At 43.6% G+C, this 27,257-nt stretch overlaps 1 protein-coding gene across 1 annotated transcript in view; it reads right to left on the reverse strand.

Annotated features, from left to right (window-relative positions):
• Positions 1–27,257, reverse strand: part of Tmc2 (transmembrane channel like 2) — a 53,102-nt gene that overhangs the window by 14,528 nt on the left and 11,317 nt on the right. The window contains exons 5-14 of the mRNA XM_051183154.1: positions 21,762–21,843; positions 21,289–21,395; positions 19,098–19,196; positions 16,468–16,610; positions 13,634–13,781; positions 9,741–9,929; positions 8,714–8,893; positions 7,133–7,282; positions 5,076–5,204; positions 573–640 (exon numbers count right to left, since the gene is read on the reverse strand). Coding sequence (XP_051039111.1) covers positions 573–640; positions 5,076–5,204; positions 7,133–7,282; positions 8,714–8,893; positions 9,741–9,929; positions 13,634–13,781; positions 16,468–16,610; positions 19,098–19,196; positions 21,289–21,395; positions 21,762–21,843 — 1,295 coding nt within the window. The remainder of the gene's footprint in view (positions 1–572; positions 641–5,075; positions 5,205–7,132; positions 7,283–8,713; positions 8,894–9,740; positions 9,930–13,633; positions 13,782–16,467; positions 16,611–19,097; positions 19,197–21,288; positions 21,396–21,761; positions 21,844–27,257) is intronic.

Here is a 27,257-nt window from a genome sequence, read left to right on the forward strand (position 1 = left end):
GGTAGCAGGTAGTAAGGGAAGGCTCGTAGAAGGTAATGTGGTGGGTGGATTAGGGGCATGCAGTCAAGGCACTTTCCTGAAGAATCCAAAGGCAGAGGCCTTCCATTTAATCAAGGTATTTGTCATCTGGCCAGAGCCATCCAGTCCCCAAGAGAGGGAGATAACTCTGATCACTACTGGCTGGGACCCTGGTCAGGATTTACTACTGCTTTCCTAGCAGGCATCAGCAGACTAGTCTCTGGACTCCATGAGCAGCCCCACTGGCAGACAGTGATATGTAGACAGTCCTTTGCATCTACAAAGTCTTAGGCTGACATCAGGTAACCTCTGAGGAAGTTCCTTCCGACATTCACCACTCTTCCTTTCTTCCTTCTCCCTTCTCTCCCCATTTCTACTCTCTCTGTAGCACACTGGTTAGCTATACGCCGTCCTGCTTCCCACCCTTTCCTGTTCTCTTATCAGAAACCCTGCTGAGGTGATTTGCTGCACCCTAGCTCATTGGCAGACAATGTTGGAGGGTCTAGTTTTTGACTCCCCAAATTACATACTCCTCAGGTGAAATAGGAACTCACCAGATCATTCCTTGGTTGAAGATCAAACCCAGCACGTTTCCACTAATATCGAACTCAGCATATGAGGGCTAGAGGGAGAGGAAGGGGAAGAGGGAGAGAGGAGCTAGTGAACAAGCAGACGCTAGGTGATCCCAGCTATATCCTATCCAGGTCAAGACATCTCACCCTGAAACGCCTGCCTTGGGTTCAGGATTCTGGTTTCTGTTGTTTTGTTCATTTTTGACAGTCTCTGTATAGCTCAGGCTGGCTTCAATTTTATGATAATCTTTATGCCTTAAATTCTTGAGCTCCAAGATTAAAGTATCATATTTGATAGTAGGATTGTTCCTTTAATAGGCTCTTGATGTGTGTGTATGTATGTATGTATGCATACATGTATGCATGTTATGTATGTACGTATTCATGTATGTATTTTGAGATAGGGTTCATGTAGCTCAGGCTATGTTCTTGTTACATACCTAGAACTTCTGGTTCTCTTGCCTACACCTCCCAAATGCTGGGATCACAGGTGTGAGCTGCCATACTTGGTTTATGTGGTGCTGGGGATTGACCCTAGGGTGCCTGGCATACTAGGCAAGTACTGGGCTATCTCTCCATCCTTGTTTTCAAATTTCAAAGAAAAGTTTTGAAGTTTTAAATTAATTGATCTGCATTTTATGTGTATGGGTGTTTTGTTTGAGCCTCTTGTCTGTGCAACACGTATTTGTAGTGCCTCTGGAAGCCAGAAGAGGGCATCAAATCTTCTGGAACTAATATTACAGACACTGTTAGCTGCTGCGTGGGTCCTCTGCAAAATCAACAGGACTCATTAGTCCCCAAAATTTTTAAGTTATTAAAACCAAAGCTTTTCAACAACAACACCAAATTATAATTGTATCTACCTCTTCAAGCGATAGCCTGACCCTGTGATTTGGAGAGGACTTTAGCTCTTAAGAAAGCACTTCATCAATGTTTTAATCAGAAATTTACTTCCGATTATAATCAAGGGAGAACGCAAATGAAATTAGTGAAATGCAGATCATGAATTGAGACTCAACAAGAGAAACTGGCTTTAAAAAAAGCACGGAAGACTCATTCCCTGTCCTCCCAGGGACAATTCCCTGTCCTCCAGTCTGACAATAGTTTGCAAAAAGAGCACAACTTAGTGCAGATTTGGGGTTGATTATTTCGTAGTTTGGGTTCTCGACAGGAGTCTGAAAGGACACAGAGCTCGTGAATGCTGAGTCCTCACGATGTGAGATGAGAGAGAGGACAGGAGGGAGAGGGTGGGCAGTGAAGCATGGAGCAAAGACACAGGAGTTAAATATGTGAGAGACGGACTTTAAGAACTCAAAATTTAACTAATATTACAAATGGCACAGCAGCAAAGAACACTTACTGCTCTTGCAGAGGACCCATGTTCAGTTCCCGGCACCTGCTTTAGGGGCCTCACAAGCGCATGTAATTGCAGTTCTAGGAGGGGTCTAACATCCTCTGTGTAAGGATTCAGGCATTACGCTGGCCTACCCCTGTCACCTGTCAGAAGGCATGCAGGCAGTACCCTGATCAGCCTGGGGTCCCATGACCATGTAGTCTGCATGCGGGTGCAAAGGACGCCTTTAAAAGACAGACCCCTCCTACTGACGATCTCTTTCCTGCTGTTCCTCTGGAGCTGACAGGACTTTTCCTGCCTCCTTTTCTTCTGTCCTCTCTCTGTCTCTGTTTCTTTACCTCTTTTCTTTTTCCTTCCCCCCTTTCCCTTTCTAATAAAACTTCCCACTAAACTCTATCTGCCTGGCGTGTTTGTCCCCCTCTTCAGTCACCCTCACCTGCCATGGAATCTTCCAAGGTTCCCCCCGGGCTTTGTCATAACACTGTGGTCTCTGGGGGAATTGCAAGCAATTGGTGCACATACACAGGTGCATATACACATACATACAATCAATCAATGAATAAACCTTAAAAAACAAAAACAACAAAAGCCCCAAATTAAAAAATAAAAACAAAACCAACCAACCAAACAACAACAACAACGAAAAACAAAACAAAACAACAACAACCAAAAAAAAAAAAAAAAAACCCTTATCTACTGGTTTTTGTTTCCTGCCCCAAAAAATTATTTCTCACTTCCAAGATTGTAAATGTATATGTGCCTTTTAAAAGAAAGTTTGTATTTATGTTTCTATATTCACGCTTGGCCTTGTGGTACATGCCCGTAATCCCAGCGCTATGGAGGCTGAGGCAGGAGGATTGCTGTAAATTTGGGGATATCCTGGACTATAGCCAGAGATATAGCAAGACCTGTCTCAAAGCAAAACAAAGAAAACCCTGAAAACTTTGATTCACCTGTAATTAACTTACGTAGGTGAAATAAGGGAGGATGATACGGTCCACTCCCTATCCACAGCTCATTTTTAAAAATGGTTTTCTTTGTTTCGCTTTGGTTTTGTTTTTCAAGACAGGGTTTCTCTGTGTAGCCTTAGCTGTGTTCTAGAACTCACTCTGTAGTCCAGACAAACTCAGAGGTCCTGAGTTCAATTCCCAGCAACCACATGGTGGCTCAAAACAGTCTATAATGAGATCTGGTGCCCTCTTCTGGCCTGCAGGCATACTGCATACATAATAAATAAACCTTTAAAAATTATTTCTTTATCTGTTTATTTACATTCCCTGTATGTATGTTTGTACACCACATGTGTGCCTGGTACCCTCAGAGGGACTAGAGTTACAGATAATTGTGAGTTACCATGTGGGTTCTGGCAAGTGAATCCAGGTCCTCTGGAAGAGCAGCCTGTACTCTTAACCAGTGAGCCAACTCTCTAGCCACTACAGCTCGGATTGCTTCTCTTCCTTACTGACTTGAAACTGCTTCTTTATTATAAAGTTGTCCCCGGGCTAATATCAGTGTCTGGGCTTTGTGTTCTGCTCTATGGGCAAGCCTGTTTATTCCAGTTCCCATTTACTTATTACAGAGCCATCATACTTTTTGGAACAGAGCCTCACTATGTAAGCCAGGCTGGTTCCACACTCCTGGTCCTAGTGAGTGCGTGCGTGCGTGCGTGCGTGTGTGTGTGTGTGTGTGTGTTTGCATATGTGCATCTGTGTGTAAGCGTATTTATCTGCTTCACTCCTTTGAGACAATGGCTTTCGCCAAGCCTGTAGCTAGACTGGCAGCCAGCAAGCCCCAGTGATCACAGTGTTGGGATTACAGGTGTGCACATGGCCCTGTGTGGTTTCCTACATGGCTGCTGGAGTCTGAACTCAGGTCCTTATGCTTGTGCAACAAATGCTTTCACCCACTGAACCATATCTCCAACTGCCAAGCCTAACTTCTTAATACACTTTAATAGAGTGGTAAGTATAGCCCCTTTATTCTTTCTAAAGAGTTTTCCTATATGTCTCATACACTTACTTCTGAGCAGATTTTAGAACTTTGCAATCTTATAGAATTTAGAAATTACTTTGAAGACAGACAGCAACACTGTGTCCTCCTATCAAAGATGCCATTATTTTTGAGCACAGCATCCTTCCGTCATTGTTCTCAGGCCCGGGCACAGGTTTAGTTGGTGCTGAGGAGGGGTCCAATAGGCTTCCTTACAATGTATGCCAGAGACCTGTGACCCTTAGTGTCAGGCACCACACCGCAGGCCGGGGTGAGAGCTACGTGGGTAACCAAGATAAGGAGTCTTTTGTCAGAAGCTCGATTAAGAGACCTTCCTTTCCCAACACAACTGATGAGTAGAGCAAAGAGGCGCTGTGGAAGAGAGATGCACTGCTAGCGAGTGGGCCCGAGGTCCTGGCAATTCATAGAAAGTCATGTGGTGAGAAAATGGCATATGCTTGTGACGAGCATTTTACCAAGTAGGTGGGGAAGCTGGTCTCTCAGTGGGAGGTGTTATGAGTCAAAGAGGCTTCTCAAAGCATAACTAGAAGATAGAGAAAGGGCATCAGGTTCTTGGGTGTTCTGGGATTTCTAAAATGTTTATCTATCCTAAGGTTTCAGCCTTTCTCATGAAAGGTCATTTAGATATGTCTTCATCAGTGTATCTGCTTGGCATTGAAGGATGTGATCACCTTCTCCCAAAGCTGAATGCTTCCATTAAAAAAAAATTTAACCCCTTTTTATTTTGGTGTTTTGTGTGTATTGTGTTTTGCCTGTATGTTTGTCTGTATACCATACAAGTGCTGATGCCCATGGAGGCCAGAAGAGGGTGTCAGATCCCCTGGAACTGGAGTTACAGAACCGTGTGAGCTGCCAAGTGGGTGCTGTGAATGGAACCCAGGTCCTCTGGCTCTTAACCACTGAGCTATCTCCTCAGCCCCCATGCTGCTGTTCCTAGATGAAGACCACAGTGGGAAAAGGTGGAGTTGCTTCTGTGAATGCAAAGAAGACACTTAGTAATCATGACTAAGCACACTGCCTCACGGAACACGCAAGTGGAATGAACAGGAGTGCAGCGAGTACAGATGTCAGGGAGGGTGGTGACCAGAGCTTACTGCAGAATACATGAAAAAACAGCTTACAAAGCCAGCCTCGAGGTCCCAGCACCAGCAGTGGTTCATGAACCGGACAAAACAAGCACGGAGGAAATCCCCCACCAAGATGGTGAGGTACGTTACCAGCATGTCAGACACCGTCAGCCTCATAAACTCCTGCAAGGAGGAACATGGGAAAATAGGAGCGGCTAGACGTGAACTTGGCCACCTCTCTCAAATGATCATAGCCATACAACACTCTCTCCCACTCACCTGACTGTCAGTGTGGCCTGGTTCTTCCTGGCAGAGTGGTAGAACAGAAGTACTTCAGGCTTTAGAGAAAGCTTAATCAAGTCTTGGCTCTATAAATCTCTAGTTATTTTTTTAAATATTTATTTATTTATTATGTATACAGTGTTCTGTCTGTGTGTGTCCCAGCAGGCTAGAAGAGGACACCAGATCTCATTACAGGTGGTTGTGAGCCACCATGTGGTTGCTGGGAATTGAACTCAGGACCTTTGGAAGAGCAACCAGTGCTCTTAACCTCTGAGCCATCTCTCCAGCCCCCAAATCTCTAGTTATTTAAATAACTGTGGAATAATATCCAAGCCTCTAGGAGTCAGGAATATCATGCTTGATGAGTTATTGGGAAGCCTGTTAGTCATACATGCAAATTGCCTGGGTTATTAGCAATGAGCAGTGCTTCATACCATTGCTAGAGCTGAAGGCTCACTCTTTGCTTCCCCCATCTGCTCTGACATCCTGGTTGCCCCCATTAGGACTTAATGTGATCATCAGTTACTCACGGCAATTTCTTACTAATCAGATTTTTTTTCTTGGTATACAGAGAAGATGAACCAGAGGGCTGGAGAGATGGCTCTGCTCTTCCAGAGATCCTGAGTTCAAACTCAGCACCCACATGGTGACTCACAACCGTCTATATTGGGACCAAATGCCCTCTTCTGGCATACAGGCATACACACAGATAGAGTACTCATATAATTAAATAAATAAATCTAAAAAAAAAATACACAATGAGGAGATAAACCAAAGAATCACATAGAAGAATAAAAGAACATAGCTTCCTCCAGGTACACAGGGTATACATAACTGATTTTTTTTTTAAATTGGAAAGGTTTGCCAGAACTCTGTTACATAGCAGTTTCCTAGGAGATTAAAACAGTCCATCCTACAGGGAAGCTCCTTAAACAGGAAGGTAAACAACTCAAAATATCCCTCAGGAAGTCCCTGAAACTGAGCAGATTCACTAGGCTCCTCCCTCCAGCAGTAATAAAGACTGCTGAGAATCACTCTCAAAGGGGCTGAGCTGCAAGGAGACTCTCAGACAAGACTCTCAGCTGCTGAGCGGGGGTGGGGGGGCTTAGTCCAGCTAAGGCACCTGGAAGGATACCTTTCAACTTGTTGAGCTGCTTGCAGGCTATGCAGTGTGCTCAGGTTCCCAGCTTCTGTGAGCTATCAGTCACAGCAGTATGGGCTTCAGTGATGCAGCTCCCCCACTCACATTTCCTGCAAGTAACCCTCAAAAAACTCGTTGATTGAACTTTGGTGGTGTCTGTAATTTGGGGTGAGTAGATGTGTGTGTGTTACATCTCCACAGGAAAAATCTTACCACACAACAACCTCATCACAACTTTAAAGGCAGGTAGATATGAAGTTCCAGGATGTACAGGGTCTGCTCTATTCATCCTGGATCTTCCAAGGTTAAGAAATGCCTGCTTGACCCCATTGGCTCCTACAATCCTCCCTCTCCTTCTTCTGCAGGGTTCCCCGAGTATCGACTAATGTTTGGCCTGCATCTGTTTCCATCAGTTGCTGGATGAAGCCTCTCTGATGACAATTGGGCTAGGGACCAATCTGTGAGTAGAGGGAAGGTGGGGGTCGGGGAGGCACCTGGAGGAGAGAAAGGAGGGGAACTATAGCTGGGATGTGAAATATATCAATAATTAGACTTTAAAAATCACTAAAAACAATGCCTGCTTGATGGACATTTGAGTTTTCGTGATTGTTTCCATAATGGAAAGCTCAAAGAAGGACAACAAAGAACTGAGAACAAGAGTCACTTTTCAGAGAGCGTAACTACTCACAATGCCCACAGCTGTCTCCCAGCAAGAACCCCTGGGCACATCCGCAGGGTGTAGTGGTGGCCGGGGCACGCTTTCATTCACACCTGAGGAGTTGTAGTAGTTAAATAGGGTCCAATGAGTGATGTTCTTGATTTTTTCCTCATTAGAAAGCTGGAAGAGAAAATGGTGATAGGAAGTTGGAAGGAGCCATGGGTAGTTCAGTTGTTTCCATGGGAACAAGTAAAACCAGCTCCAATCCTGCCGTTTGGCTCCAGCCTTATCACTGGACAATCTTTTCAAAATGAACTTCTCAGGTTTTCAGTTCACCAATAGAGGGTACAAAGGGCTGAAGCCCTTGGATCTGGTGACACCAGAGTGACCAAAAGAGTTTGCTCTCAGGAAGTTCATAGTCTAGTTAAACAATAGGGAGGGCCAATTAGAAAACAAAGAGGTTTGAGCTGTGGGAAATTTTCTCTGGTAACCAAGGAGCCCCACGCCAGATAACAGAGAGCATGGAGGGCCCCTCAAGGCAGCGACATCTGGAACTAGTCAACTAGTCTCAGAGAAAGTAAGCATACTCCAGAGTTGAACATGAGGCTCAGGAGGGTAGGGGCAGTTTCTCGGGGAATGAGGGGAGCCAGAGAGGGTAGAAGGAGCAGTGCCCGTCACTTGCACTGTTAGAACCTTCCAAGAAGTTCTGCTATCTCAGGAAAAGGTTACTGCAGAGTGGAAATGAGGTGGAGGAGCGAGGGGGACTGACTCCATTCTTTTTCCATTCTCTGTCACCCTGCAGGTTCCGGTTGGCACCAGCTGTCCCTCTGCTTTTTCCAGCGTCTGCGGAGACTCCCCAAGCCGAGGATTTGAACCCCTCCTATGCTCTGACACACTGCCTTGGACTTATCACACTGAAACATATTTCACAGCATATTGTATTGAAGGAGCCTGACTCCTGACCCTGAGCATGAAACCGTTTGGAACAGGACTGTGTCTAGTTCCCTGCTGTACCCAAGAGCTTAATATGCATGTTCCATACATGTCTGACAAGCATTAATGAGCAGTTTGGCCAACCAAGACAGATCACATAGGGGGAGAATTACTTGGTTATTGAGGAGCTATGACAGTGGTGAAGCAACATGGAAAAACCTGCATATAAAATATTAAGACTAGCTGGGTGGCGCGCGCCTTTAATCCCAGCACCCGGGAGGCAGAGGCAGGTGGATCTCTGTGAGTTTGAGGCCAGCCTGGCCTACAGAGCAAGTTCCAGGACAGGCTCCAAAACAATAGAGAAACTCTGTCTCGAAAAACCTAAATAAATAAATAAATAAACAAATATAATAAAATATTAAGACTGCTAAATGATAGAGACATGATGTGGAAAACAAACAAAAAACAAAACAAAACAAACAAACAAACAAAAAAAACAACCTAAGAAAAAAGCAGACAAGAACTGGAGCAACTCTTTGCAACTGTGGCCTTTGGATTATGGATTCTAGAGAAGTCTCCTTTAAATATTCCTTCCTAAACTTCCAACATTTAATAGAAATGTTATACAGTAAAGTTATTATGCAGTGGACAGCAGGCACAGTGGAACGTGGGCTTTACCTTAAGGTGGACATCATCCATGAGGGCCAAGAGAAAGGTGTAGAGGTTTCCCAGGAAAAGTGCAAAGATGCGTCCCAGCTGCCACTTCAGCCCAGTGCGTGGGTGGTAATTCTCCAGGGCAGCGATGGTTTCAAACAGAGGGGGACAAAACATCCCGAGCAGAGACATCACAATCTCCACCTGAAAAAATGAAAAGGAGGGGAGTTTTGAAATCAGGTAAATGAATGAAGAAGTTAAAAATTTTAGGAAAACAAAAATTTTAGGTAGCCAAAGACTCAAAAAAAAAAAAAAAGGCTACAAAACAATTTTTAAAAACCACAATTCAATAAGTCACTCTTTAAATATAAAACAAAATATAGTAAGTAAAAAAATTCAGAATGTATATACTATCTAGCTGAGAATATCACTCAGAATAACAAACACCATGATATATTCGAGTGAAGTTACTAAACTCTAAACAACTCTCCCAGCAATAGGAACAACTGATTTATAAGGAAAAGAAAATTAGAGTATCATCAGCCTTTAAAGAGTAATTACTTTTTAAGATATATTTATTTGAATGTTTGCCTGTATGTTTGTATGTGTATCCGTGCATGCCTTGTGCCTGCAGAAGCCAGAAGAGGGTGCCAGGTCCCCTAAACTGGAGCTACAGATGGTTGTGAGCCACCATGAGGGTGCTGGGATCGAAACATGGGTCTTCTTCAAGACTGCTAATAATCACTGAGTCATTTCTCCACCCTACAATAGTGACTTGCTTGAGGCAGGGTCTTACTGTGCAGCTTGGCTGTCCTGGAACTCATTGTGTAAACTAGGCTGTCCTCACATGTTCAGAGATTCTCATGTCTCTGCCTCCTGAGTTCTGGAATTAAACATGCCCGATTTAATTTCGCCTTTTAAAGCAAGACCTGTGATTCCGATTTTTAGGCTCTCCCGACCCATCGGATTTACCCTGAGGGACAGCGCAGTGATCCAAACACCCCCCCCCCACACACACACATCTTGATCTTGTTGGAGATGCCCATCTTACCTCATTTCTTTCATACCAGCTGACATTCTGCATTTTGGAGAATTCCTGTGACCGCTTCACCACAAAGTAAATGAGGTACCCACTTCCACAGAGACAGCAGAGAATGAGAAAGTTGGCCAGGACACGGAGAAATCTTGTCAGGTGGATATTTTCCTCTTTGTTACTCTCTTGTTCATCCACTATAGATTCCTTAGCGTGTGACAACGAGATGTGAAGAACGTTAGGCCATGAACCCAGCCACCCATGGCTCTGAATTCCTGAGAATGCTTTTCTATATTTCAATAAATGATACAGAGGAGGTGATGTGAGACCCTGTAGAGAGTTGTAGGTATTTTCTATATAAATATATATTTTACTGTTACTGTTACCTTGGGTTTGGGTATTTTGTAATAATGAAAGCTGAGATTTACTATGTACTAGACATGGCACTAGATATTTTCCATGCATTCTTTCTTTTCTTTCTTCTTATTCTGTTTGCTTGTTTGCTCGTTTTTTGAGATAGAGTTTCTCTGTGTATCCCTGGCTATCTCAGAGATCCACCTGCCTCTGCCTCCAGTGCTGGGATTAAAGGCATGCACCACCACTCATGAACCTCAGGAATTCTTTCTTCCTTCCTTTCTTTCTTCCTTCCTTCCTTTCTTTTTTTCATTCTTTCTTTCCTTCTTCTCCTCCTCCTTCTTTTATTTTTTTTTTTTTCAAGACAGGGTTTCTCTGTAGCTTTGGAGCCTGCCCTGGAACTTGCTCAGTAAACCAGGCTGTCTTCAAATTCACAGAGATCCACCTGCCCCTGCTACCACCGTCCAGCTATGAATTATTTCTTAATCTAACAGTGAACCGATAGAATGGTTAATACTATTACTCACATTGTGTGTCTAAAGGCCCACAGTGGTGTCAATGTAGGATTGTTTTAAATCAACAGACAAATTAAATTCAAATTTAAACATTAATTTATTTTTTGTGTATTTGGGTGTTTTGCCTGCACGTATGTCCACATGTGTACCTGGTGTCTGTGGAGACCAGAAGAGGATTTAGATCCCCAGGAACTGGAATCATAGGCAATTGCATAGACCATTGTGAGTTACCATGTGGATTCAGGGAATGGAACCCAGGTCCTCTGCAAGAGCAAACAGTGCTCTTACCTGCTGAGCCATCTCTCCAGTCCCCCAGATTAAAAATTTAATCTTGAACTTTCAAATACAAGAGCTGTCAAACATCTTGTAAAATTCACATAGTAGATAATGTTAGCCTGGAGTCCATGGGTCTCTCTCCCTACTCACCACTGCCATTAATGCAGGAAAGTAACCATAGACAATATGTAAGCAAATGTGAATGGTTTTGTCTCATAAAGGTTTATTTATAAAAGTATGCGTCGGTTTGGATTTGGTCCCCATGCTGTATTTTGCCAGTTCCTGTTCTTAGGATTTCTTAATATTGAATGCTGGTTTTGTTGTTTGTTTGTTTGGTGTCTCATATTTTTTTGTAGAGGAATTTTAATTTATTGATAGACACGTATGTTTCAGATATTATTATAAATAGAACTTTAAAATCAGTTTAATTGTTTTCTGTCAGTATAAAATACAATTGATTTTTTTTTTTTTGCTATGCTTGTGTTCTGCATCAGAAACTATGAAGGGACAGAAAACTTGATCTCCTGGACAGAGGGCTTGGGAAGAGCCCTCTCTACCAATCCGCAGTTACTGTGTCCACTCCGAGGTTTAGCTAACTGATCAGGCAGTTATATTATGTTAACTCACAAAATTCTCATATCTGCCCTGCTATGTGTAGGAGGCACAGACATCCTTGTGCTCACAGATAAGCACTTGGGAAGTGAGGAATGTTAAATACACAGGGTTGTCTCTTCAGGTGGAGAGATATGTATAACCTGTTTTCTGCTCAGAAGGCTGGGGATGGAGGTGCTTGATAGCCTGGTGACCTTTGTGTTCTCTGTATGACCAAGACCACACCAGACCCTCCTCTAGACTCTTAAGATATCACATGTAGTCAGTCTATAGAACCCATCTTGGAAGCTGTCAAATGTGTTTTACAAAGTTTCAATGTAGGCCTGTTTTAAGCTTTATTTTACACATGGGATTGAGTTATTTATCACCAGGAAAATTTTCTTCAAAATTTTTTCTCACTTAAATATATGTAAAATAAACATCTTGCTTCAAGTAGATGTTACTCTGCTGGCCTTCGGGGTTGCAGAGAATCCCATAGTTATATATGTGTATTCCTCTGCTTTCAGGAGACAATGCTTTTTTTCCTGACCCTTGGTCTGGACTAGATGAAGAGTCACAGCTGTCCCAGCCTTCCCTGCCCGTGCCTGCTTGCTGAGAGGAGAGGACGGAACTGACTCAGTTCCTCATCCACTCTCTGCCAGAAGAATGGGACTCAGGCCCGATAAACCCATTTAGTGGGTAAGAGGCTCAAAATCCTTTGCTGACAGTGAGCAGAAAATCATTTATCCTCCCAGGGAGGGCTGGGTTACAGAAGGAAATGAAAAGGGAGTTAAGCACAGCGGATTACTGCTGTGAGCATTTATAATTTATTACAGGAGTTAACAATTAATATTCTAGGTATCAACTTCAGAATATTTGTTACTACGAATTTGACTGTATATAGAATATATACTGGGTTCTTTGTATTCTCAAAAAGGCCCCAAAGAAAGGAAATTCCTTCTCACTAGAGTGTCAGCAGTAAGAGCTGCAGCCTCAGGACCTCATACTACATAGCCTTAGTTTCCCCCTTGATATAGGGCTGAGAAGTCCCCTTTAATAAGTTAACAGAACTGTTGTAAGTCATGTCTCTCCCCTGAGATATAGATGACACTTTGCCCAAGATTCCATCTACCTTCCTGGCTCTGAGAGATACGCATGTCAGAGGCTTGTTAAATGTGCCATGGATATAAAAACTAGAAGGACTCGAGAGAATTTTCAGAAGGAGCTTTTAGAGAATTCTTAGAAAGAACTATAGGAGAATTTTTAAGGAGAACTTTTGAAAGAGAACTTAAGAGAGGGCTTATAGAGGGAAAATTATTAGAGAGAACTTTTAAGGAGAAATCTTAAAAAGAGCTTTTGAGAGAGAACTTTTGGGAAGAACATTTTTTGAAGAATAAAGAGCCATGAGAGGAACATGTGTGAGCCAGTTTATTTCCTTTTGGCCCTCAGATCATAACTTTCTAGCAAACCCCAACCCACTTGCTGTAAGCCTCCTGCCTGAACCCTCGATAATGTACAAGCAATATCTGAGTCCTGGGGAAAGACAGCCTCCAAACCAAGCAGGAGAAATACCGAACTATCAAGAGCTTGGAGTGGAAGCTAGGTATAGTGGAGTGGGTAATCCTCCAATCCCAGCACTAAGAAAGTTGAGGCAGGAGGATCACAAGTTCAAGGCCATCCTTGTATGTGATGAGATCACTGTCTCAAAAGCATGCAGTTTTTTTTTTGTTTTGTTTTTGTTTTTACAGACACAGAGGAACAATATAACACACAGTGTTGCTGTGCTATGGTTTCTGCCTCTATTCACTTATTTACTGTCTGGTTCATGTTTGCTTGATTGAGATACAGTCTTGCTGTATAGCCCAGCCTGGCCTCAAACTCATGCCAGGAAGGTAGATAGAATCTTGAGCAAAGTGCCATCTCATATCTCAGGGGATGTAATATATGGGAGAAAAAAATCTGAATAAAAGGAAGGCAGGGTTCTCTGCCACATAAGGAAGATTCTTAGCACGCCCCTGCCGTGAGCATCTTTTTAGAAGGTGTGTTTACTAGTACAGCTCTTCTCAAGGATTATCTGGAGACCTAATTTCCACTCACCCAGCCGAGGAAAGCTTCACAGTGGCCAGGGGGACCCAGAGTTTCCTTGGGAAAGAAGAAAAGCCCTAGGGTCACTACCTTGAAGCTGGTGGTGATGGAGACATACTTGTTGTCGGCTGTCTCTGAGTTACCAATGAGGTAGTCCCAGCTGGTGAACATTTTGAAGCTGAACGTGAAGTTGTCACTTTCTCCCTCACTGGTGCTCCCTTGAGTGTTGCTGGCCATCCTGGAGGACACATGGTACTGTTGTCACACCTGTCTCTTTTACGCTACACCAGCCACCGGGATCCTTGGCCAAAGTCAGTCTTGGGCACAAGGAGAAGATGATATGCAATGAAGGAATAAGCCAGGGAGGGACATTAGCTGGGATGATTTTGATTACAGCCAGAGAACTGCTCTCCCCAAATTCAGAGTTTCCTGCAAGCACTCATACTGTGTGTTAGATAATGAGTCTGCAGGATGTAGGACACCTGCCTCACTGTGTTTTCTGTCCTTGCATTTGGCTTCTTGAGGTTTGACTCAGTTGTATACACAGTCTGAGAACTTGGGAGCTCTACTCACGAACAGAAATGTGACTTTCTAATTAGTCTAATTTTATTTTCCTTTCTTTCTTTTTTGTTTGTTTCCTTTTTATTCCTTTTGGTTTTGTTTTGTTTTGTTTATTTGTTTGTTTGTTTTCAAGGCAGGGTTTTTCTATGTAGCTTTGTAGACCAGGCTGACTTCAAACTCAGAGCTCTGTCTGCCTCTGCTTCCTGAGTCCTGGGATTAAAGGCGTGCACCACCACCTTCCCCTATTATTTGTTTGTTTTCAAGACAGAGTTTCTCTGTGTTTCCCTGGCTGTCCTGGAACTCACTCTGTAGACCAGGTTGGCCTTGGACTCACAGAGTTCCTCTTGCCTCTGTCTCCCAAGTGCTGGGATTAAAGGCATGTGTCATCATCGACCAGCATCATCTAATTTTCTTGGCTGGAGGTATGCATTTTTTCTGATGTAAAACTCAGTAACTTGGGCTGGGATGTCTCAACTGTTAAGAGCACTTGTTATTCTTTCAGAGGACCCAGGTTCTATCTCTTCCCAGTACCCACATGGCAGCTCATAACTGTAACTACAGTTCCAGGGGATCTGACACCCTCTTCTGACCTCCCTAGGCACCACATGGCACACACGTCGTACACATACAGACATGTAGGAAAAGTGCTCATACACATAAAACAATAATTATTTTTAAAAACTCAGTAACTCTGGAGGATGCTGGTTGGATGATCTGGTTAATACATCCCTCAGCAAGCTTGCATGAAAGCACCCAGACCTTCCTTGTTGGCTACTTGTTTCATCCTACCCAGCCTCTCTGTACTCCCTGGTGGGAATCACAAAATTCTTTGGGTTTTTTTGTTTGTTTGTTTGTTTGTTTTGGTTTTTCAAGACAGGGATTCTCTGTAGGTTTGGAGACTGTCCTGGAACTGGAACTATCTTTGAAGACCAGGCTGGCCCCGAGCTCACAGAGATCTGCCTGCCTCTGCCTCCTGAGTGCTGGGACTAAAGATGGAATCACAGAATTCTAATCATGGATTACCATCAGATAGTGTGGGTTTCATGCTCCTCCCTAACTCTATCTTATGTGTTGACTGTTTTGGACTTGCTGTTCCACAAGGCCTAAGTATTTTTGGTTTATCACAGAAATATTCCACATTCATTGGACTGGCCTAATTGTTTCTTCAAATAATATGAATTAAGAGGTAGAGATAAAGTGCTTGCTACAGGCAAGAGGACCCAAGTTTAGGTCCCTAACATCCAAGTAAAAACCAGCTGTGGTGGCCTGAGTCTGCAATTCCAGGGTTGGGGAGGTGGAGACTGATGGATCCTCAGAGCTCACTGGCCAGACAGCCTGGCTTAACTGGTAAATTTTAGGTTCAATGAGAGCTGCTGTCTCAAAAAATAAGATGGTGAGTGATCGAGGAATACCCTTATGCACACAAAAGAGAGGCACCAATGTGTAAAGCCCAATCTTGACCGTAGGTATGGCTGGGGCCAGAGTGGATGCTATGACTCACCACAACCACACAAATTCTTTTGGTGTAGGCTTATTATTTATTTCTTCATAAATAATAGGATTGGCACTTCTATTTATTTTTTTCTTCTGAGGAGGCTGAGTCCCAGAGAAAAGAAGAAATAGGCTGCAAATGTCCAGCCACTTTATCAGGTTCTCTTGGGCTACAGTGGCCTTTTGCTAGTTTGGGCAACTGGATGGGCTATCTAGATGGAAATTTTAGAATTGTTTACTGCATTTGGGTCTTTGCATATATGCCTTCTCCACTCACATTTTCCATTTTAAACTTTCAACATAGCCGGCTGTTCTCCTTTAGGAGTTTCATTTCGTAAAGCTCATTTCCCATTGCTTCATATGTTATCTGGCTTTATCACTTATATCTCATGATCTGCATTTGCTTAATGTGATCATTGATTCTGATTGGCTACAAGATCTAGAATCTGCTAGGACACAAGCCTGTGGACATGTAGGTGAGGGGTTTTCTAGATTAGGGTAATAGAGTTGGGAAGACCCAACTGTTGGTGACAGTATTCCAATAGGCTGGGCTTGAGAACATGACAGCTCAAGTGACTAGCAATCATCACTCTGCTTCCTATCAGAGGAGGCAATGTGACCAGGTGCCTCAAGCTCTGGCCACTAGAACTCTGCTGCCATGATGGACTGCACCCTAGAACTATGAGCCCAAATATACCCTCTTCCCCTCAAGTTACCTTTGTCAGTATCACAGGGACCTACTAGACTTGTGAAGCTGCTCATTCGTTTCCTTTTAAAATAGTCACAAGAAAGTAAATGCACATAGAAGAATCAGAGGAGAGTTGTTGGAATGAAGAAAGACCAAAACTCATAAGGAAGACACCTATACTTACGATCTGATGACAATCATCAAGCTGTAGCCAAACACGCTGACCCCCACCATAAAATATGCCATGGGCAGCCTGTACCTCAGCCACCCAATGGTCCTCTGGTTGTTGTAGTAGCCATAGAAGAGAGCAGAATATTTGATGTAGCCCTGTAGGAAAGACATCCAAAGAGTCTGTGTTTGTGATCTCAGAAGAGAGAGCAATTCCACACTTCCATTCTGTCAAAGATTTCTGTCTCAGAGGGTTTTTTCTTCTTCTTTTTTCTCTTTTTGTTTTTTGAGACAGAGTTTCTCTGTCCTGAAATTTACTTTGTAGACCAGCCTGGCTTCGAACACACAGAGATCTACCTTCCTCTGCCCCCTGAGTGCTGGGATTAAAGGCATACGCCACATCTCTCAGCCTGTCTCAGGGTTTTAAAGCAAGTCTACAGAGAGGAAGAGTCCTAAATATTCAATTCATAGTGTCTCCAGAGGCTATCCACAGTCATTGTCTATTCTTTCCTCAATCTCCCCCTGCACAAAGTGCATGGAGATTCAGGAAGGAGAGGAGAGTGTGTCTATGTGTGTGAGCCTGTGTACCCAGCACATGACCCAAGAATACATAGCTTCAAGCTATTGTGTTATATAGCCAGGCTTCTTTGACCAAGACAAGGTTTCTCTGTGTAGTCCTGGCTGTCCTGGAACTCTCTTTGTAGACCAGGCTGGCTATGAGCTCACAGAGATGCATCTGCCTCTGCCTTCTGAGTGCTGGGATTAAAGGTGTGCCACCACCGCCAGGCTCTTCTTCTTCTTCTTCTTCTTCTTCTTCTTCTTAAAAATCCTTTTCTCAAACAATACATCCTGCCAGTAGCCTCCCTTCCCCCCACTCTTCCCAGTTTGCCCCCACCAGCCCTCTCCCTGAGATCCACTGCTCCTCTTTTTCCCTTGAGGAAAGAGTAGGTGTATGTAACAAGATTGGTAAGCCAGGCACAGACCCTCATATCAAGGCTGGATGAGGCAACCCAGTAGGAGGAAAAGGGTCCCAAGAGCAGGCAAAAGAGTGGGAGACAGCCCTATTCTCACAAAATCCCAAAGGTAAACAACTGCAACCTACACGGAGAGTACCTACTGCCCCTGTGAGCCCTTAGTTGACTCTGTGGGCTGTGTTCTGGTGTGGACCACTCTGGCTCCTACAATCCTTCCTCCCCTTCTTCTGGGTCCCAGAGCTCTGTAGCCAGATTCTTTTTGTTTTTGTTTTTTGGCGCCCCCACCCCTACTCAACAGTAGCTAGGTTCTTAATGTGCCAAAACTAGACAAGAGTTTGTGGAATTTTGTAACATTTCAAAATGACCTCAGACAGCTGTGTAACCTAAACTTCACATTTTGTTTGGTTTTAATTTTTTACATGCACACACTTGTGTGTGTGTGTGTGTGTGTGTGTGTGTGTGTGTCTACATGCACATGTGCCATGTACATGTGGATGGAGGTCAGAGGACAACCTATGGGTATCATCCTCTGCTTCTACCATGTGGGTGTTGGGGAACACACCCAGGTTTTGTCAGTCTCACTGGCAAGCCCACCTATCCTCTGAGCCATCTCATCTGTCCCTGTTTGCTTTTTGACTTTCATGTGTAAAGAGTAAACTTTTTAAATAAACTAGTTAGGTATAGTATTAATTAGATTTTAATACCATATGTGATATATATATATAGATAGATACATATATATTTACATACATACACACACACACACACACACACACACACACATATATATATATATATATATACATACATACATATCTGAAAACAATATCAGGGGTTGTTGTTGAATGAATTCTGTTTGTTTTGGGTAAGAAAAGCCCTGGTAGCAATGTGGCTGGGTACCTTGGGAAATTATTCCAGCATGTCATCCCTCATTTCTGAGGGGATTCAAGTGTGACCTGAGGATGGAGGATTCCAGCCCTACAACTTGTAGGCAGCACTGTTGCCAGGCTGTGTGACCTTGGGAACCCTTTGAAGCTGTAGAGGAGAGGCGTGGAGGGTGAAGATGGATAATGGGTGGAAGAAGATGCCAATCAGCAGGGTAGAGAGGCACTGCAGGGCGCTGGGTGCTCAGAGACCCCTCTCACGTGAGAGGCCTTAGAGAGCTGGCCACATACTGTTCTTTTGTAAACTCGATGAAGATCATTGGCTTTAATTCCACTGGAAATGGGAAGCAAGGGACAGACAAAGTAGGAGAGGGATGTGCTCTAATCTGCATTTTACAAAGTTCACTCTGGCAGCAGAGGAAATGGGAGCTGAGGCCTCTCTGCAGAGAGAAAGCGTTCTCACAGCAGCCATGGTCAGCTGAGCTCAGCGCAGACACAAGGGGTGGGAAAACGTTTTGTTCAAGACAAGGATCTTATTTGAAGAAAGTGTCACTTACCAACAACTAAATGCAGCACTCGCATTATCTATGTACTTACAAGATGTTTCCGTAGGGATCCCTGGATGAAATGAGGGATAAAGAAGAGCCCTGGGAGCAGTGTGGCCAGGTACCTCAGGAAATTACTCCAGTTTCCCTCCATTTCTGAGAGGACTGGAATGTGACTTTTGAAGGTGAAGCACACCAGCTTTATGATCACAATTGGAAGTGTGTTGATGCCACCGTTTGTACCTCGAAGTCCCAGAGGACGGAGAAGTCCATGGCTTTTTCTTCCTCAGCTCGGGGCACCGTCTTTCTGGGAATGCTTCCGTAGGGCATACCCATCAGCACCTCACAGGGGACAGATGACAGAGTGTAAGCGGAGAAAGTGGGAAGCATAACCATAAATGCGCTTGACAAATCCATTCCTTCTATCAGATGCCCTCACTCACACCCTTATGAGAGAGATAAGAATCTGCTCAATTTACAGATTGATTTAGGATGGACTGTTTTTTCAAAACATTTCTAATTTATGTGTGTGTGTGTGTGTGTGTGTGTGTGTGTGTGTGTGTGTGTGTGTGATATGTGTGAATATATTGGGCATCTGAGGAGGCCAGAAGAGGATGTCAGATTCTCCAGAGCACGAGTGACAGGTGGTTATAAGCCACCTGCTGTGACCCAACTCCAGGCCTTCAGAGGAGCAGCAGATGCTCTTAATAGGCAAGCCATCCTGCTGGACCTTAGGTTGGCTTTTGAAAAAAAAAATGAAATTAATTTTTCCTTTCTCACTGTCTCTCCGTTTATCATCTTATTTTGTCCATTAAATTTTAGTGCCCCTCTTGGAAGTCTCCTAGTCTACTCATTTTTATTAGTTATGGTAGAGATTTATTGTTCTTATGTTGACATTTTTGAGTGTATTGTAAATCAGATCGTCAGGATGTAGAGAGTTGTTGGCAACATTTGTCTGTGTAGTGGCTGTAACCAGCTTCTTAGAGTTCTTTATAAAAGTTGAGCACTTTTTGGCCAAATGCATGGACTTAGGGGCTTTTGCAGTGACATTAATTACAGACAAACTGTATTTTTAGTACAAAATATTCAATTTTTTGGTTTATTGGCTAAAGTAAAAATGTGTAAAACGATTGACAGACACTAACGATGAAGATATATGATGCTCTTAGTTTTTGTAGCATCAGATTTGATATTTCACTACATAAAATTACTTTTGTTTGTTAATGTACAGGTTCATGATTTCAGGTCAGATCTGACCTCACCCCCCACCAACCCTCTCTGGGTCTGGCTTTGTAGTCCCAGCTGGCCTAGAACTTGCCATGCTCCCCTGCCGTTACCTCTCCAGTGTTAGTATTACAGGTATGTGTCAGTCACCCAAGTTCTTCTGTTTCTATTTACTTGGTTTTAATTTATACTGTTATTGGGAAATATATTACATATAAAGTAGCACACATAATGTACAGGTATAGCCAGTCACAATAATGAAACAACTACTTTTTATCCAGTTACCATCTAGCCTTTAAAAGCCCCACAAAATTAGAGCGAGGAAGATGGCTCAGTGGGTCAGAGCAAATGCAAGCGTGAGGGCCTGAGTTAGAGTCCCCAGCACCCATGCAAAAGCTGAATATAGTTGCAGGTGCTGTGTGTGTGTGTGTGTGTGTGTGTGTGTGTGTGTGTGTGTGTGTGTGCACAGAGTGGAGAGCAAACAGAAAAATCACTGCTCACTGGCTACCAGCCTAACTCCAGATTCATTGAGTTTGCCTGCTTGCTTGTTTAGTCAGATTCTCACTATGTAGCCCTGCCTGGTCTGGAGCTTGTTTTGTAGACCAGGCTGGCTTCAAACTCACAGAGATCCACCTGCCTCTGCCTTCCCAGCACTGGGATAAAAGGTGTGCATCACTGTGTCCAGTTGACAGACTCTGTCTTAAGGGAATTCATTGCAAAGTGATGTAATCAGGAAAGCTTATATCTTCCTCTGGCCCTTACACATGTGCATAGGCACACATACTTGCACACACATGTGGTCATATAACACACACACACCCTGACACACTACAAACAAGCAACAGGACCTTGTAAATCTCCAGAGTCATGTCCTGATTCACTTCAAGAGTAGCACATTCCATTGAGGCAGGACCAGGCCCTCCCCTATCAATGCTGAGCAAGGTATTCCAACAATATGGAATGGGCTTTAAAAAGCCAGCTTATTGGTGCATGTTTATAATTCAGGTATTGGGAGGAATGAGGCAGGGGGATTGTGATTTTGAAGGCAGCCTGGACTTCATAGAAAAACCTTACCTCAAAAGGAAAAAAAATTAAAAGAATGACAGATTATAGTTAAAATACAGTAAGAGCATCTGGAAAGTGTAACTGAAGATAGTGGCTGTAGTAAAGTCTCAACAGAATCTGAAGGCACAGAGAATTCTGCTCTTACCTCTGGGATGATGACTAGACCAAATATTAAGCCGAAAAGGACAAGGTTAACTCCATACATCCATCGGAGAAAGATGAAGTATGATGCCACCGACGAACCAAAGTGACCTGGGGGAGAAAGACGACGACAGAGAACTGAGGAGTCAGCCAGGAAACCAGTGACAGATGTCAGAGAGAGAACTGAGGAGTCGGGGAGGCTGTAAGAATGATTTTCACACCAGTCTGTCAAATAAACACCCAGGGCTCCGTTTTCTTGTTCCAGGTAGAAAACTGAATCTCTGTGGGATAACCGAGCCACCCGAGCTCACATCAGAGAGTTAGGGATCTGGATCTGAGTCTGGTTCCTCTACTCATCCAATGTCCACTTCCAATCTATGAAACAATCCAACCAAAGGCCAGGTATACCCTGAATCTAAGCCTTGGGAGACTTCTTCAAGGTAACCAACCGAAAAACAGTGATGCCCAAATACTGACTTTCAATGTCCTTGATCTTCATTTCCCAGGGAATACAGTGAGTCTTGAAATTATCAAAGTCTCTCTTAAACTTGATCCATTTCTGAAATGAAACAGATAAGATCCTCAGTTGTCTACATGTTCACCTTAAGCACCAAGGGGCACGGTTGTATCACAGGGAATGCTGAGGGAAATAGGGTGGTGGTGGTGTGTGCGGTGAACTGTGGAGGTAAGGGGCAGAGAACGGAACTGGGCTTGGATACAGAGAGCAGGTAGCCTGGCAACAGTAGGGGAGGAGTAGGGCAGAGGCAGTAGCGGTGTGTATGGAGACAGGAAACATTTGCAGAAGCCAGAGCTACAATACAGTGCATGTCTGTAGTGTGGAAGACAATTCAAGTTTGGGCATTTTGATATGAATTTTTAAATTCTGCATAGTTTTCTGGGTCCTCTGATGCAAATTTATTCATGTTAAAACAAAAATCGAGGGAAAACATCGAGGAAAGAGAAATCTCATGACTCACTACATTGGAGCCAAGAGCCTCTCTCGGTTCACTGGAAGTGTTGCTAAGCTGCACCGAGAGACCTCAGCTCAGGTCTGTTCATCCTTTTCCGGGTGAAATCACTGAGCTTGCTGGGCTGAAGGGCATTAGGAAACTCTCCTCCTTTCCCCAGAGTGCTACAGTTTGGACCTTGAATGTCTCCTCAAGGGCTCGTGTGCTCAAGGGTTGTTCCCTGAGGAGCACTACAGAGGGATGGTGGAAATTTTAGGTCATGGATCCTACTGGGAGGTCTCTAGGTCACTGGGTGTCTGCCTAAACTGGACATCAAGACCCTAGTCCTCTTCTCAGGGTTTTTATTTTCCCCTCACTGTCTCTCTCTTCCTTATCCCCCTTTCTGATTCAGGATCTTGCTATGGACCCCAGGTTTCCTGGAACTCAAGGTCCTCCTGCTTTAGTCTCCTGAGTGCTGGGATTACAGACGACATCATCACCAAATCTAGCCTCTTCTCTCTCTCTCTCTCTCTCTCTCTCTCTCTCTCTCTCTCTCTCTCTCTCTGTATCTTGGTCATGTGGTCTGAAGTATTGCTTTGCTATGTGATCTGTAGGCCTGAAGCAGCAAGGTTACTCATGGGTTAGGAAACTGTTGAGTGTGAGCCTAAATATATATGATTCTCTCTTTCTGTCTCATGAATCTCTCTCTCTCTCTCTCTCTCTCTCTCTCTCTCTCTCTCTCTCTCACACACACACACACATTTCTATCTATAGATAGATAACTCAGTGAATCAGAACATTATCACCTAACAGATTTATAGGAAACAGCAAATAACACACCCCTTTCTATAATAACCTTAAAAGCAAATGGCCTCATCTGACCACTGAAAAGATACAGGCTAATGTCTGGATTAAAAAACTATGTGTTGGAGCAGACACCCACAACTAAACACTGAGCTGAACTGGAATCCAGATGTAGAGAGGGAGGACAAGACCAGGCTACAGAACCCACAGAGACAGCTGACCTGAACAAGGAGGAGCTAATGGGTCCCCTAGACTGATAGCTGGGAATCCAGCATGGGACTGACTCGGGCCCCCCTGAATATGGGTCTCAGCTAGAAGGACTGAGCAGTCTAAGGGACCTCAGTCAGTGGAACCAGGATGTATTCCTGGTGCACAAAAGGACCTTGTGGACACATCCCCCATGCAGGGATACTCCCTTAGCCTAGAGACAAGAGAGAAGTCCTAGTCCCTACTCCAAATGATTTGACAGATTTAGATGACCCCTCCTGGAAGGCATCACCCTACATGTGGAGTGGGGGTGGGTGGTGGTGGTGGGGCATGGGAGGGTGGGGAGAGATAGAGGGAGGGAGGGAGAGGGAACTGGGATGGATATGTAAAATAAGAAAAAAAAAAAAAAACAAAAACAAAACCAAGAAAAAATTATGTGTTGTCTTCAAGAAACACACTTAGCTGGCAAAGATACCAAAAATCTACCAAAGGATGCAACATAAATGAGCAGGCAAATGGAAAGCTTAAAGAAGCAGGCTTTCTGGGCAGTGGTGGCACATGCCTTTGACCCCAGCACCAGGAAGACAGAGGCAGGCTGATCTGTGTGAGTTACAGGCCAGCCTGGTCTACAAAGCGAGTTCCAGGAGAGCCAGAACTACACACAGAGAAACCTTGTCTTGAAAAACCAAAATGAAAATAAAAATAAAACAAAACAAACCAGAGCCAGCCATTCTTACATCAGGCAAAGTAAACTTCAAACCAAAACTAATTAGAAGAGATAAAAGGGACAGTACACATTAATAAAAGGAAAGTTCATACAGAAGATATAACAGTTGTAAACTTTTATGCACCAAATACTGGAGGTCCAGATTTCATAAAACAAATGTTGAAAGCTGTAAAAGAGCACCTAGGCCCCGACACAGTAACAGTGGAGGGCTTCAGTGCTCCACTCTGATATTTAGATAGGGCTTCCAAATGGAAATCAGGAAACTTCAGAGCTGAAATATACTTTGAATGAACTGGACTTAACAGACATACACAGGAATTCTACTTAATGGAGAGGGAATATGTGGGCTTTTTCTTAGCAGCACATGGAATCTTCTCCAAACCTGATCATGAGGTAGGACAGGACTAAACAAATGAGAGAGAGAGAAAGAGAGAGAGAGAGAGAGAGAGAGAGAGAGAGAGAGAGAGAGAGAGAGAGAGAGAGAGAATGTTTATGGGTATGATTGGGTTTGGTCAGCTAGGACTGAAGACTCAGTCATGATTAACAGAAGACTAGTACCACTGGCGTAGAACCTTTATTTTACTCAGGCGATTGGTTAGCTGTGTCTGAGAGATTAGAATAATTAAGAAGAGACCAGCTTCACTGAGGTGAAATCTTGGAAATGTTTCCTCAAAGTTATCACACAGAAGCAGTGTTCCCAAGACAGCTGGCAGCTGAACTTGGTAGTGTAAGAGTCAACCAGGTAGTGTTGGTTTTGAAGGCATGAAGGAGTCATGGACAGCAGCTGAGGCTTGGCACTGTATGGCAGGGCTGGAGTCCCTGAAGAGAGCCCAGGAGAAGCTATTGGGGAAAGTGTAGCCCAGCTGCAGCAAGAGCTCACAGTTGAGAGACTTGGAACTTTTAAAGAGATTTTGGATTTTAAAAGAGACTTTGAATTTTTAGTTTTTAGTTAGCTCAGCACAAGCTAAAGTCATGTGTGAAGCAGGAACTCATCTGAGAAATGCCTCCTTACTATAGAACCCCTAATTAAGACACCCACATAATCAAATGAAACTGATTAAGAAGGTAGAATCAATAGAATACAAAGATTAGTGGTAGAATGCTTGCTGGTCATGCCTGAGGCTCTGAGCTCTATCTCCAGCAACACTTGTGGGCACACACACACACACACACATACACACTCACTCACTCATTCACACACACACACACACACACACACACACACACACACACACGATATAAAATTGATGCAAAAATCTACACTTTTCCACAAACTTTAATAGCTAGCTGTTACATAAGTGGAAAATTACACAATTCACAAAAGCAACAAGGATATAAACTATGTAGGAGTAAACTTAAAACATGGAAACATCTACATGACAAATCATACTGAAAGATATAAAATAATGCTTGAGAAACATAGTATTCTAAATGCAAAGAATACACATATCAAGTCACACTAAGGCTTTACGATCATTTCACACTCACATGTGTAATTTAAAGAATTGAGCTTATGAGTGTAGAGAGTGATGGTTTCTTGAGGCTGGGGAGGGCAGGGGTTGGAGAAAAGGCAGCAATGCTGAAAGGCTAATCACTGGGTACAGGGTTAGACAAAGCAAGATGTCTGGAGTGCTGATTGACAGCTGAGAGGTTACAGACACCAGCCTTCTGTCTATCATAAAAGGCTACAAGAAAAGATTAGAAAGTTTTCACCATAGAGAAATGATGTATGTTAGAAGTGATGGATTTAGTTAACCTGGTTAGTTTATTTAATTTAAATGACATACAGTGTACATATGCATGGAATATTACCCCATTCATGTTACACTGTTAATATTTAATTATTTAACTGATACACAGAGCATTAATGCTTCTTGTGCTTTTCTGTATCAGTTAAAATAGTTACAGTTTCAATCAAATATTTAATGACCCATTTTGGAATTTGGCAATGTGATTTTAAGAATGAATGTGGAATCATAAGCAAGAGAAGAGAGTTTTCTTTTTTTTTAATTAATTTACTTTGTACATTCCAATCCCAGTCCTCCCCCCTCCCTCCTTTCCTTCCACTCAGAGAGGGTAAGGCCTCCCTAGGAAGTCTACTAAGTCTGTCCCATCATCTTGTTGAGGCAGGACCAAGGCTCCTCTCCACTCCCACACCCTTGTGTCTAGGCCGAGCAAGGAATCTTTGAGATTTTTCTTATCTAAATCTACCTACCTACCTACCTACCTACCTACCTACCTACCTACCTACCATCTATCTACTCATCTATCTTTCTATCATTTATTTTACATCTTGGCTGCAGTTTCCCCTCCCTTCTCTCCTCCCAGACCCTCCCCCTCCACTCCCCTCTGCTTCCATCCCACAATCCACTTCTCTGTTTCTGTTTAGGAAAGGACAGGTCTCCTATGAGTATCAACAAAGCATGGCATATCAAGTTGTAGTAGGACTAAGCACCTCCCCATGTATTAAAGCTGAGCAAGGCAACCCAGTATGAGGGTCTCAAAAGCCAGTAAAAGAGTCAGAGATGGCCCCTGTTCCCACTATTAGGAGTCCCACAAGAGGACCAAGCTACACAACTGTAACATGTATGCAGACTGCCTAGGCCAGTCTCATGCAGGCTCCCTGGTTGTTGCTTCAGTCTCCATGAGCCCCTATGAGCCCAGGTTAATGGCTTCTGTGAGTTTTCTTGTGATGTGCTTGACCCCTCTGGCTCCTACAATCCTTCCTCCTTCTTTTCTGCAGGATTCCCCAAACTCCGCCTAATGTCTAGCTTGGATCTACATCTGTTTCCATCAGTTTTTGGGTGAAGTCTCTTTGATGACAATTGGGCTAGGCACCAATCTGGTCACTGGAGATGGCCAGTTCAGGCTACATGTCTGCTATTGCTAGAAATCTTAGCTGGGGTCATCCTTGCAGATTGCTGGGAGATTCGCTTGTGCCAGGCTTGTAGCTGACCCTGAAATGCCCCCTGCCCCGGCTTCCAATAGTCTCTTTCAGTACTCTCCCTCTCTGCTCTCCAACCTGACCACTCATGTTCCCATTCCCACTGGCCCCCAACCCATTTACAAAGTGCAAGAGATTTAAAAAAAATTTTTTGCAGGAGTTTAATGTACTATTTTTTTGTTTGTTTTTATTTTATGTACATTGGTGTTTTGCCTGCAAGTATGTCTAAATGAGAATGTCAGATCTCCCGGAACAGGAGTTACAGACAGTTGTGAGCTGCCATGTAGGGGCTAAGAATTGAACTCAGGTCCTCTGAAAGAGCAGCCAGTGCTTTTAACAACTGA

This window comes from Phodopus roborovskii, unplaced genomic scaffold (genome assembly GCF_943737965.1).
Source record: "Phodopus roborovskii unplaced genomic scaffold, PHOROB, whole genome shotgun sequence".
NCBI classification, from domain to species: domain Eukaryota; kingdom Metazoa; phylum Chordata; class Mammalia; order Rodentia; family Cricetidae; genus Phodopus; species Phodopus roborovskii.